At 37.5% G+C, this 13227-nt stretch overlaps 2 protein-coding genes across 2 annotated transcripts; both read right to left on the bottom strand.

The window, feature by feature from the left end:
• Nucleotides 1-647: 647 nt before the first annotated feature.
• On the bottom strand, nt 648-6246 carry LOC103717588 (kinesin-like protein KIF21A). Its single transcript, XM_008806037.4, has 5 exons — nt 4924-6246; nt 4633-4845; nt 1507-1590; nt 1288-1413; nt 648-1042 (listed from the first exon to the last, which is right to left on the bottom strand). Exons 1-5 carry the CDS (start codon nt 5107-5109, stop codon nt 908-910), a joined length of 744 nt encoding a protein of 247 aa, XP_008804259.2. The 5' UTR covers nt 5110-6246; the 3' UTR covers nt 648-907.
• A 564-nt stretch (nt 6247-6810) lies between these two features.
• On the bottom strand, nt 6811-12580 carry LOC103717597 (ras-related protein RHN1). The gene is given in 9 exon segments (XM_008806049.4): nt 6811-7099; nt 7761-7783; nt 7785-7861; nt 8948-9041; nt 11484-11557; nt 11759-11807; nt 11928-12095; nt 12184-12261; nt 12361-12580. Coding segments are annotated over 9 exon segments (660 nt in total). The 5' UTR covers nt 12400-12580; the 3' UTR covers nt 6811-7041.
• Between the last annotated feature and the right edge of the window lie 647 nt (nt 12581-13227).

Genomic DNA, 13227 nt, shown 5'->3' with positions numbered 1-13227 from the left:
GTTGAATTTCGTGTCTAGTTCAGTACAATTATTTAGTAGGTATCCAAATGAGGTATCATAATTTCTATCAGAATCCAATCCGAACTGGATATGAAAATTCATATTTTCTGAACATTTTTACCCCTAGCTCTCATATTTAACGGACTCACCAAGCCCTGACCAGGAAAAGGACGAAGTAAGCCAGAAGAGGCAGAACCCAAGGCCACGTAAAGGACATTTTTATTCTTCTACAATCCTACTTAACATTAACCAGAGTTCAACCAACGAAAACTAGCAGAAAGATAGATTTGTACAAATGGACAACTTTACAAAAAAAATTATATAAATATGAAAAGAAAATTTTGATTGAATACAAAAGATGTCATGGACTAAACTGCAAAAAATCCTTTGTACTAATGCACACGTTAGGGTAAACGGCATCCTGCTTCAAGTTCTTCGTCCTCTAGTCATAGCATAATCACAATTATGTTTCATTTTCTTAATCATTTTCTTAAAGCATATTGCAGCCTACTGATTTTTGTTCCTCAATTCCTTCAACCATCTTGCTCCACCTAATCTAGTACCAACATGGTACGAGCAATTAAAGAACACCTTCTACAATTCTTACAACCAGAGTAGAAGTATCAGGAGAGCTCACCCTACTAGAGTAACCAAAACAGTGTTCTCAAGAAACTTTACATTCATTTTGATTCGTTGAATACAGACCACAAAGCATTGGTATCAGCAATTTAGTGTCAAGAACGCGGTGAAAAAAGTAACAACTATCAGCTGAAATGAATTTCAGCGTTTAACTCAACGCTGTGTACATCAAGAACTAGTAAGTTCGGATTGATAGCTAAGAAAAAATTAGCAGGCTGGTTGCTAGTAGCAACCGTTCAAGATCAGTAGAATGAGGACAAACACCCTTTTACTTCTTATGCATTCTAGAGTCAGAAGAGTTCTGACGCAGAGGTGATAATGGCTGTCTCGATGAATCTGCAACATTGAAATCAATCACCCGCCCCATAGGGCTGCTGTCACTTTGGCCTGATTTAGGCTTTCCCTGAACAACAAAAGGATTTGATAAAGACATGATACAAGAGAACGAATTGAATTAAAATATAAGAAACACCAATCTATCATTGCTATGACCTATGACAACATCACAAGTGCTTCTCTTTTATTTCTCTTATCCTTAATTTCACATGTGAACTAGTAGTAGTTTGGCATGAATCATTAAAAACAAAATTCATAATTCAGATAGTTAGTCAAAGCTTGAAAGAAAATGGGGTTGAGTTTTCATCTCACTTTAGCAGAAGTACCAGCAGAGCTTTTGCTGTCAGATCCATGGTGATTTCGTTCTCTCTTTAGCAGCCTAAGCAACCTCTTGTTCTCTTCATCCAAAAGTTTATTTTCTTCAAACAGTACCTTGACCTTGTATAAAATGTAATAGGGTAAGATTTAATAGAAACAGAAATGAGGTGAAATATCATGAGGTGAAATAGAGATGAGTTCCAATATACATACCTCTTCTTCAGCTCTGTGGAGATTAATCCTCATGTTTTCCTTGTCCTTTTTCAAGGACTCAACTTCAGCAGCTAATGCTGCCAGCTAAAGCATGCAGCATTTTCCAAAAATATAATCAGCATACAAGGATCAACATACAGACAAAATGGAAGCGGGAGAAAGAAAAAGGAATTGAGGAACAGAATCTAAAACAAACTTCACGAGCATTAGACAGTATGCAAGATCATGTTTTGTTTTACTCAACAGTACATTCATCTGCAAACATAATACAAGTGAAGGTCAAATGGAACCCCAGTTCTAGAGTTAAGGATTGATAAACTTGCCATTTTCCATACAAACTCAGCATAGCTATATAACATCTTAGAGAAGTCACAGAAGTTGCATTGAACCTACAAGCAACAGAGGCAACAAAAACCAGCAAAACTTAGTTCACCAGGTTGCAATTAGCCAATTTCAGGCTAGATCATGGTACCAGATCATCACGATCCATCTTATTTCAGTAAAACTATATTGCTTAAAATTACTAGAAATAAAAAGAAGCAACTAATCATTATTTCTTAGGAAATCTCTGAAAATAATGAAATACTAAGAAGAAAAGATGTTTGGTTGTCTAATAGATTGGCCATCTAATAGCCTGATAGCTTGACACAAAATGTGAAATACAAATAGCTCGAGCTAATTGGAAATATGGGAGATGTGGTCTAGAAAAAAATAACTCATAAGTGTGAATTCAAGAAAACCAGTTTGCCTATATACCCAAGGGTGTATAGCAAGAGTATCAAAATGATTTCTAAATGGCAATTTGAGAAACCAGACATGGTTTTCTAATTTTAAAAAGCTGATGAAAATCACCAAGATAATTAATTTACCAATCGATGACAACATGCAGCACCTCAAACTAAGCATACTGACAAATTTGTCTTAAAATATAACTGTCATAAGCATAAATACACAGGAAAATCAATGTAGCTCCATGCCAAAAAGTCAGCTATGAGGTTGGGCACAAGAATACTAAGATGGTTTTATAATAGATGAAAAAAAACTTGGACATGAATTTCTTATAGGGTGGCTAATGACAAAGAAAAGTTTCTAGATTCATTATTTTTAACAATTTTATATACATGTAGAAAACTTATTTAATGTATACAAACCAAGGAAAATATCAGATAGTTTCCACATGTAAAAGGCCCTCACCTCATTACACCACAGCTGTTCAAACCTGATAGTTGTTGAAATAATTATTACCACAGCTTGCCATATAGGCATCTAGCTAGCCCACAGGCAAATTAGAAAGAGTCCACTGGCTAAGCCTGCCTGTTCAGCTATATTCCTAGGCATCTTGTGGGAATCCTAGATAGATGCTCCAGAAGACACTAGCTCCTTTCAGCAATAAAAATGGAGCCATAATATCAAAAGCATATCAAGGTTGTTAAGGGTCTGCTTTGGCAGAAAAATCCATCCTTCTAATGACCTTCATCAAAAAAATTGATATTAGCCTATTAATCTTATATACAAGTGCCTCACAAAGATTTATAATTATCACCTCAAAAGAACTTCTAGATATTATTGAGAATAAATCTGGGTTGACCTTGAATTGCATATTCTTACACTTAATGATTTCCAAAATCAAAACCATCACCAAGCTTCTATCCTGATGACCACCCAATATTCACAAGCTAAGGAAACATGTGTCTCATAACCCTGATATTTCCAACTTGATTCATGCAAATTATGGTTTAAATTAACTAGCTTGATCATATACAACCAGATGAAGTTCCCAATTCATACACAGCATGTATTGATCAACAACGATATAATCCTCTTCAATCAAATTAAAATGTTGGTACATTGAAACATGCTTCTTCTCTCTTCAAAACCATTACAAAAAAAATATTCCAAATCAGTATTATACACCTCATCTCCTATGGTTTGTTTGTTTCATCTATAGGCTTACAGAATTCATAAATATGACTAGGCTTCCAATAATAATCTTTGGCTGAAAACTAATAAGATGCAATGTAACACATATTTTATATTATTCACAGGTTCTTTCTTTTACAAAAGAAAATAGAAAGAGGAATAAGAGAATATACCGGTGATTATATAAAGGTTCTCTCTAATTCAAATAAAACTTTTCTGGAGCGAACAAGAGGATGTGATGGTTTTTCCTAAAACAATAATAGCTCCTTGAGGCCTATATGGACAAAAACATATAATCACCTAGGGCTATTTCAAGAACTAAATAAGAACTGAAATCAAAAGACGAGGAAATACTTCTCTTTCATGATCGGGATGCCTTTACAGCCCTCACTCCCCTAACTCTTATAATGAGTTAGATGAACCATAACTAACAAGGAATACAAAAGCCAGCCTTCGCTCTCAAAAAAAATTCTGTTATTTTTTATTTACCTTTTTGATAACTTTTTGATGCTCCTTTGTTAGTTTGACCCTAAGACTTCTAGGAACATATTAGTACAATAAGGAGAGCCTTTCAGATAACATGGCTTACCTAACCAAGTCCTCTTTCTTTTCTATGCTTCACTTTACACTAAAGTTATCCAAATTTCTCAAACAACGTCACAGATAAAGCAAAGATGCATTGTTATTCATACAGTATTACAATGTGGGAAGATGTATAACTTTCACAATACAGTTTCAGGCTCTATTTTCTTGCATTCTGACGTAGAATTGTCACAAAAGTACTAAAATGGGTAGGTTATCCAAAAAATCTGCACAACACTTATTGGCTGATTAAATAAAACGGGTAATGTCTAAAATTTTGCGGTGGCATCATAACATTCAACTCGGTGTTGATGCATGTTCACTCCAAAGAATGAAATTTTTTTTCCATAAGGAACCGCCTCTAAGGATATTAGGGTAATGAACAAGACAGCAAAATCCTAAAATGTCTCTCCCACAATTCTGTTTATTATATTTCAAAGAAACAAAGGTTACTGCATACCTGTTCCCACAATTCTGTTTATTATATTTCTCAATTTACAATTCTCAGCATTCTTGCTCAAAAGAAGCATCAAAAGATCGAGATTCAGAATACATCCCTGTAGTTTGATCCACAAAGATAAGAAATATATGCACAATAGAAATCGATCAGAATTTGGTACTCACAGACGAGTTGTCCTGCAACCGTACTCGAAGTTCGTCATTCTCCTTGGCCAACTCATCGCAGGACTCCATGACCCTCTCAAGATCCCGTTCATACAGCGAGCACTCCTTCTCCAACTTGGCGTATTGCTTCACCAAATCATCGTACCCGGACGCCGCCATCTCCTTCTCCTCGATGCACCTCCTCAACCCGTGGGCGTTCATAGTCGCCTCCGCCTACCCACATCAAAATCAAAACTTCCACATAAACAACCAACACCTAGAAACCCAAGAACAAGAAGAAAGAACCCGAACCTTGTGCTGCTCCACACGCTTCTCGGTGTCCTTAAGGCGCTCTTCGAGGACGAAGATCCGATCTTGGAGGCGGTGGCGGGCGTCTTCGGAAGCGAGGAGCTTGAGACGCAGGTTCTTGGCGGAGATCGCGAGGCCGAGCGAGTTCTCGATGGATTCCCGGATGTATTCGTCGGTCTCTGCATCCATGGTCACTTGGCAGAGCAAATAGATAAACCCTAGAAACCCTCAAGATTTGGCTGCGGTCAAGAGGTTGGGAGTCGGGACCTTGGAAACCCTGGAAATTGGAAGGTGGGGAGGCGGAGGAAGGGCCGAGAATCGATCCGGAGCCCTCGGAACTACAAGAACCCTAACCCTAGGAAGGATCGAGAGAAGGGATACGAGAGAAACGAGGGAGGAAAGGGGGAGGAGTTGGGTTTAAATGGGTTGAAGCGGTATTAGCCGTTAGGAAGGGATCGTCTACTAGAACTTGAAACGGAGTGGTCATTGGAAAACTACCTACAGTGGATCTTATTCCAAAAAGAATTCCATCCGTGTCACCAGTTTGTCCCTGTTGCGGAAACCACCCGGAAGACATGGATCACTTGTTTTTCCAACGCAACAGAGCTGCAGCAGGATGGAAGGTGATTCAACACCCCGTTTTATCCCAAATTCATTCCTACCATCAAGCTGTCGAATTTCTGCTGCAAACGAAGGATTCTAAACTGACAGTGGTAGCTCAAACTACTTTGGCCTATACATTGTGGTTAATGTGGAAAGCTAGAAGTGAAGAAATCTTCCAGGACCGGATGATGGATGCTGAAGAAATTTCGAACAAGGCTTATAGTCTAATGGCTGCATCTCAGAGGTCCTTGAAGGGTTCAAAGCTGAAAAAATCTGCTATTTGGAGCTCCTACATACCGCATGAATTTGCGGATCATTCACGTAAAACCATTGTCTCTTGGACGCCATGGTTCGTTTCGCCTCAATGGAGCTAGCGCTGGCTTTGTAATCAGAAATGGAGATGGTCAAGTTCTTCGTTCTGCAGCACTTCCTGTTTTCGCTACTTTGGTTCTGGTGGCTGAACTTACGGCAGCTAGGAATGGGTTAAAAGCAGCAAACACATCCTTCCAATGTGACGGAGGAAGATTCAATGGCAGTAGCAACATGGATCAATGGCCTTGATATATCCCAACACTCATCTCTTAGAAGTGTTAAAAGAGTGCATTTGATTAATGATCGCAATCCGAATGACTGTATGTTCTGACATATTTGACTGCTAATTAAAATTGAAATCAAAATAAAGTTTAAATACTTAAAAAAATTCAGAATTGAGTTTGGAAAAATTGAAGCATTCTATTTTTTTTTTAAGAATCCGAATGGGAATAAAACCTTTTCCCCACTAAACAATTGTAGTGAAAGCCACTCATTTCCATTTCAAAGTCTGACTTTTCTAACCAAACATGTCATAAATCTCTACGTTCTACATCTTCTCTTATCTCCACACTCCGTGTGAAGCCAACTAGTGGCAGGTCTTTTGCGGAGTTCAGTTCGGACTTCGGACTAAAAATCTCCCTCTTAATATTGTTAATCTTGTTAGACGGATGCCAAGGGTACAACTTTTATTCATTTGTAGTGGCTGATCTTTCACTCTATGTTACCCCCCAAAAAAAGGGATTCTGATTCTGGAAGTGATGAGTAAAGGGATCGGCTAAATGAAACTTTTCCGTGGTAGTGGTTTTCAAACCATATGTTTTAAATCATGTCGATCAAATCAGGAGACAGTAACCAGCCAGAGGGGTATAAAAGAAATAAGAGATGTCACACCGCCTCTTCCATGTATCGCAAAATTACATGGTTGAGAAATGTTAGTTTTCAGGCACCAAGGCATCCTGCTCCTATACGGCAAACTGAAATGAAATTGGTTCAGTAATTCATTTATTTCATCAAACAAGCATCACAGAGAGCTAATATAGGTTAAAGAACACTTGTTCAAACAAGCTGCTGCATCTTGCCCAGAAACTTGGGTGAAGCTCACATGATATTTTTCGTTTACGAGATTTTCAAACAGAAGAAATATGAAACAGCAACGACAGCCTCCCCAAATGCAGGGGGCAGGACAATCTGAACGGTTCTATATCTTCAACTCATTTGCTGTCTTGCACTTCCAGTAGCCCCCAAGTGGTTCAACTTTAACACCCTGCACGATTACAGATTACATCAAAGTTGAAATAACATAAAGATGAAAAACTTCATATCAACTCAAGAATAACTAGATTTCTCGCAAAAAAAAAAAAAGAAAAAAAAAAGAGAACAAAAACTCAAGAGTAACTATAGCTTACGGTATTCAGATAAGGGACAGCTGAATATGTTTAAGATAACTGAATCATGCAGTGCTAGTTAAGTCGCACTCATTTCAACCAGGATATCCTAATTATGTTGAAAACTGTGGTCAAGACATACCGATGTCGATTAACTTTGAAATCTTTCTTGCTTGCAATTTCCAAAAAATTCAAGCATAATACAGGCAGGAAGGGGAAACGAAAGGGAGGATAGATGAGTAGAAATTGTAGGAATCAGACAGGATAAGAACCAACATCCCAAGATTCCAGGTTGCTTTCCACCATCTCAAGAAAATTGGGGAAGGTTGTGATTGTGCCTCCACTCAGTCCTCTCATTTTGCCTTTCTGCTTCAAGATTCTCAGTTTGCAGGGAGGTTCAGGTTAGTTAGTTGGGCACTCGAACGATGATTAAATCTTTTAGTTCCTACACATGATAAAGAGATGCTCACACATCTATCTTATCTTCTCTAATTTTGCTTGTGAAATTATCTGAAATCTGTTAATTTTGCAAGACAATACCTAAGAACAGCATGATGAAGTCTGCAATCGCTCAGTAGGTCTGTCTGCAAGAACCATTCCTGTTGGATTCTGAGCTGGCTGAGCACGGGGTAGGCGTCTTGCTGTGTGCAACCAAAATAAGTAACAAAGAATTAGCAATCTGTAAGAAAATGAACAAAGTTGCAGGTGCAGAATCTGACCAAACAATAGGTCCATGATATATTAAACAATAGCAATAAGCTAGAGTAGATTCAACTCATATTGATTGGTTGTTAAAGCAACACCCTACAATTAGATCAGCTCTTCATAGATAAACTTGGGATTTGCGATCCCAGGTAAGATCGGTTCAGGATCATGGGATCCTTTTATATCAGATAGGAAGGGCTGTTGCAAGACAGCTAAACCCTAATAATCCTGTCGAATTATTTAGAAAAAAACAGTGTTCTGTTTCCTTCCCAGATTGTAACCAATGCAGATCTATAAAAAGCCTTCAAACCTCAGACGAGAATTTTATGATGTTCAGAATTATGAACACAAAATATTTTATCGCTTTGTGCTTATAGAAAGACAAATAAGAAACAAAGACAAACAAGCTAGAATAGCATAAGTTGTATAATGAAAAGGTGACAAAGGCAACATTGATGGGTGCCACTGTTAAACTTTCCTTCAACTCATAATGAAACCACTCAATTCATCAAAATTATTGCACTCTTGTTAACAGACTCATTAACTAAAACCTATAACATGATCATGGTGAGAGTTAATGTGAATGCCAACAATATCAAACATAGCACACATGAAAGCCACCTTGTAAAAGTCCTTGCAAGGTATGATTGCGTATATGCATGCTCCCTAACTGGAAACTAATGCATACAATGTCAAACCTCAGCCATTCATTGGCCATCACCACCATTATCTCTCACCAGGTGGTGGTGATGGTCAATATCCTTTTGGGAAAGAATGACATATATTAAGCCTAACCATGGGAGCAACCTGCAAGTTACTACATCATCCAAAAGAAAGCAACAGAATGGTAATCTATCACCTAAATAGGTGAGAGCAAGTAACATATGGCACGACAAAATCATTACCAGAATCAGTTATTACCTAAGGAAAAGGGATCTCCATTAATTTTACAAGTATTTGTAAAATTTACAAATGAGAAAATCCTTATCCTCTAATATGGCAAATTGAGAATTAACACTCACCAATTTCATAGAATATGTCATTCACATTTATTGCAGTTTTAGCAGAGGTTTCCATAAAGAAGAGGCCATTCTCCTCAGCATATGTCCGTGCTTCCTGTAACATCAGACATCATCAGTAATGACGAATGAATCCCCACAAAATCCAATGTCAACGTATAAGAGAACCAATGGCGTATTAATAAATCATCTCTACAAGGTGCAGACATAATTCGCTGTCTGCAAATGGTAAGGAATCAAAAAGAAGTATTGCTGCACAGACCGTAGTTATTGAAACTCGTAGTTATTGAAACCCGATACATGAACAAAACATAATAAGAAACAGATTCTGAAGACCAAAATTTCAGTATATCTCATTTATGCAGTACAAAAGGAAGCAAATTCCAACATAGTAATCCATCAGTAAGGACAAAGCACAGGCTCTAGACAATATCTTAGAGTCATGTCCAAGCATAAGCCTAACGGTTATGTCAAAAAAAGGCTGAAAATGAACACAAATGAATGAATAGAAAATGATGTACTCGATACATATTCATAACTGTGGAAACAACCACCTATCCAGTTGTTAGCTGCTAAAAGACCAAAGAGACCACCTATAACTAATTGTATGGGCACAGATTCCTGCAGCAAAAGTCAAACCATATGGCATTCCAACAAGTACAAGTGCTTCATATTTTGTTCTCCTGGGTATTCTTTGAGGCTTAATGAGCAACCAGTATCCCAGAGAATAAATAGAGAAATCAGAGTTATGAAAATTACTGAAAATATATGATTGAAGAATTTGTAATTTTAAATCTTTTATACTCTATGAAATGCCATTTTCACTTAAAATCACAAATTTCTCTTTATCATTATTAGATTCTTAAATTGGAGATAACTTTCATGTAAGTTTGATATCCCCATTAATCCAACTTGTAAAAATATTTAGGTATTTAACTGAGAGCATTTCAACCAACTCAAAATTTAGCAAAAATTGATCATATAGAATAACAAGATATCCTATTGTGTTGCTTCCTTGTCTATAGGTCATATAAAAATCAAATGATCATTGGATGGGATTTTATGTAAGACTGGTTTCCTAGAAAGACAGGAGGAATCTGTTATTCATAAAACTCAAATTTCAGGATTTATGACCCATCAACTTTTCCAAAATGCTATCAGAAGCAACAAAATGAGTGTTTCATACAACTCACTTATTTCCAGTTTTTTGTATAGTACTGTTTTAGTAAAACCTGAAAACCAGGCATCCACTATAATTCATTGACTGTCCTTTTATATTATTGATTTGTCCCATTTATTTAACTGTTTCCCTCGTTGTCATTTATATTTCTATCTCTAATTTTTAATAGCAATCTGCATTCTAACTTTCTCCCGGACATTTGATGAATTATGAATTTAACTTAACTTGTAGACAACCCCCCTAAGCACCCGATGCACAAACATGAAACACTAGCCTAGACTCATCCACCCAGCCATGTGAGTGCATGGGCAAGCATGCAACAGCTTAACAAGGTGCCCTTGACATCACCTACTTAAAAATTACGTATTGTATGTCGACATCCAACATGTACTAAAACAGGACTTCTAATGCCAAAGACATATAGGAGAAGGCTGAGGTGAATTCCACAAGGAAACAGTGGTTCAGGTTTTGGTCAGCCAACCATGTTTGATGCTCTTACAATAACAACATGCTTAGGCGCCTTAAATAAATGTTCCAGATAACCGCACCATAGATGATATAACATTGCTTAAGTTGCTAGGTCATACTATACACCTCTATGCAAGCAAAAATGAATAAATAAATTATTAGTGAATGTTATATATTCTTTTTCAGACTCTGTAATAAGGACAGTGAGACTATTAAATGAAAGGTAAAAAGACAATTGGAGAAAATAAACAAAGGGTCCAGCTTAATAAAGAAACTAACTCAAGTCCGCAGCCTAACTACATGTAAGCTATCAATGGATTTAATGAAAGTCCTTTCAGCTAAGTCATGCTACATGATGCTTCAATTGCATTTTTCTAAAATCATAGATTTGCAAGGATCAATGACTACATTTATGGGGTCTACGAATCTAAATAAGTGCAGAAACTCAAAAAAGTCAGACAAAAACAGAAGATATAAAACATAGAGCAATTGGATCCTAATTTACTGTGCACTGAAGGTATTGATATGTGTATATGAAATGAATTCAATAATTAATATGGCCCTATGATCATTGTATTAAATGTCCTTCAAGAATGTCAGGTATCACTAAAATAATTTCTTATCTGGATCTTCCAGTGTTGCTCCAAACAAATAAATAATGCAGTTGCAGATAAGATAATCTAATCCACATTGAAAGTTATAAATGGAATGCATCACATAATCTTTTTGCTACCAAGAAAATCAAACCAATGAACCCCATACCTGAGACAATGAAAACATGTTATGAACCACAACTTCCATAGGAGATGGTATTAACGTTTCTTTTCATCCATTTAAATTATGTCATCAACAATACGATATGAATCGAGGCAATGGAATCAGTAGACTTGCCTCAGCTGTCACCTTCCTCTTATCTTCCAAATCGGCTTTATTGCCTGCTAAAGCTGTCACCATGTTTGGATTACCTGCATCCAGTATCCACCTTAGCATACACGTCTAGCAACAAATACACACACACAAACATATATATATAATACAAACTTCATTCAATCTTAACTCTACCATTTAAAAGGTTCGTCTTTACCCAATTTACATACCATTTAAAAATTTCTATTAAAAAAAAGGTAGGAGAAAGCATGAAAAGAGTTTCTTCGCACAATATTAACCTTGTTTCTGTAGCTCCTGAACCCACTTCTTAGCTCGCTCAAAAGACTCCTGATTCATAAATAGTAACTCAGGGAGGAACAAGGATTTATTCAAGACCAATGAAAGAACTTTAAAAAATCTTGAAAAGAAAGGTAGAGCAAAACTAGGATAGGACGGCCATGATCTCACCGTGGTGGTTATGTCATACACGATGATGGCCGCAGCAGCACCCCTGTAGTACATGGGAGCCAAGCTATGGTACCTCTCCTGCCCCGCCGTGTCCCAAATCTCGAACTTCACCGTGGCATCATTCAACGCCAGCGTCTGGGAGAAGAACGCGGCCCCAATAGTCGACTCCTGCACTCAACCCAAATCAATTTACCCCCAAACCCCTTCCGTTATCGATCGAAACAGAAACCCTAGCAGCAATAGAACGAGAAAACACCTGGAATTCGAAGAATTGACCCTTGACGAATCGAAGAACGAGACTCGACTTGCCTGCGCCCATATCTCCGAGCAGTACCTGAAATCAAACGGATCAAAGACCCAAGATGAGAAATTTAGCACAAAAGAAAGAACAAGGATTGAGAGGGGAGAGGGGGAGAAGCGGGAGTTGACTCACGAGTTTGGCATTGATGTTGTTGTTGCCGATGGTGGCCATGAGAAAAGCGATCGAGAGAAGGGTTTGGGCTTTGACTTCGAATTCGAGAGAGAGAAAGGGAGCAGACGAGGACGAGGTATTGGGGATCGAAGGAACAGAAGGAGAGGCAAAGGAAAGAGGTCTCGTGTTTTTTCTTTCCGTATCAATCGAAGTCCTCCAACGAAAGACGACGATATTTTTTTGCCGTAAAACGTCTTTTATAGTTTAGAGAAATTATCTTATATATACACTACCGTCAAACGTAGTCGAAACTACACCCTTTCGTGAACCATACTATGGCCCCCACTCTCACAGGCTAGTGAGTGTGAGTTTCGTTTTGTGGTTCAAGAAGGAGGTCAGTTGATATTGGTCGGTAGTTTGTATGAACTCTGGGTGGTAGGTAGGATGGTTGCTTTACTTGCCCGTCCACGGGACGTGAGAAACACGTGACGGGTGCAGGAGGGACACGTGGAATAAATAGAAATGATTTTTTTTGAGAAAAGAGAGTCCAGTTGTGATGAATCGGAGCAATGCATGAGCAATCATGGCATAACCCAGTATATGTTCCAGGTATTACAATTGCCCTGCCATCAAAAAAATCCTTTTTTTTTTTAAACTAGATGCAGCTTTCTGAAAAATTTGGAGAGGAGCTAGGAGCCAATTTTTTTGAGAAATAACAATGAAGGTGCACTAATATTATGGAAAAAGAATTGTTTGATTACGGAGGCCTTATGATCTACTTGGCTGAAAGTTCTATAAGATTGATAGATTATAGAATGAAGAGTAAATAAATGATTTTAGGACTTGAAACTAAGATTAAGATATACTGTTGATATAAATTCTATTAGA

The sequence above is a fragment of the Phoenix dactylifera genome, chromosome 17 (genome assembly GCF_009389715.1).
Source record: "Phoenix dactylifera cultivar Barhee BC4 chromosome 17, palm_55x_up_171113_PBpolish2nd_filt_p, whole genome shotgun sequence".
Classification (NCBI taxonomy): Eukaryota; Viridiplantae; Streptophyta; class Magnoliopsida; order Arecales; family Arecaceae; genus Phoenix; species Phoenix dactylifera.
Note: the sequence above shows the minus strand (reverse complement) of the source record. Positions and strands in the feature narration are given on the sequence as shown.

Excerpts from the sequence above, each read along its gene's own strand:
- LOC103717588 (XM_008806037.4), bottom strand. The coding sequence starts at position 5,109 with ATGGATGCAGAGACCGACGAATACATCCGGGAATCCATCGAGAACTCG. Across the intron at positions 4,846-4,923 it reads AGCGTGTGGAGCAGCACAAG|GCGGAGGCGACTATGAACGC; the intron begins GTTCGGGTTCTT and ends TGATGTGGGTAG. Across the intron at positions 1,591-4,632 it reads GGTTGCAGGACAACTCGTCT|CTGGCAGCATTAGCTGCTGA; the intron begins GTGAGTACCAAA and ends TGCATGCTTTAG.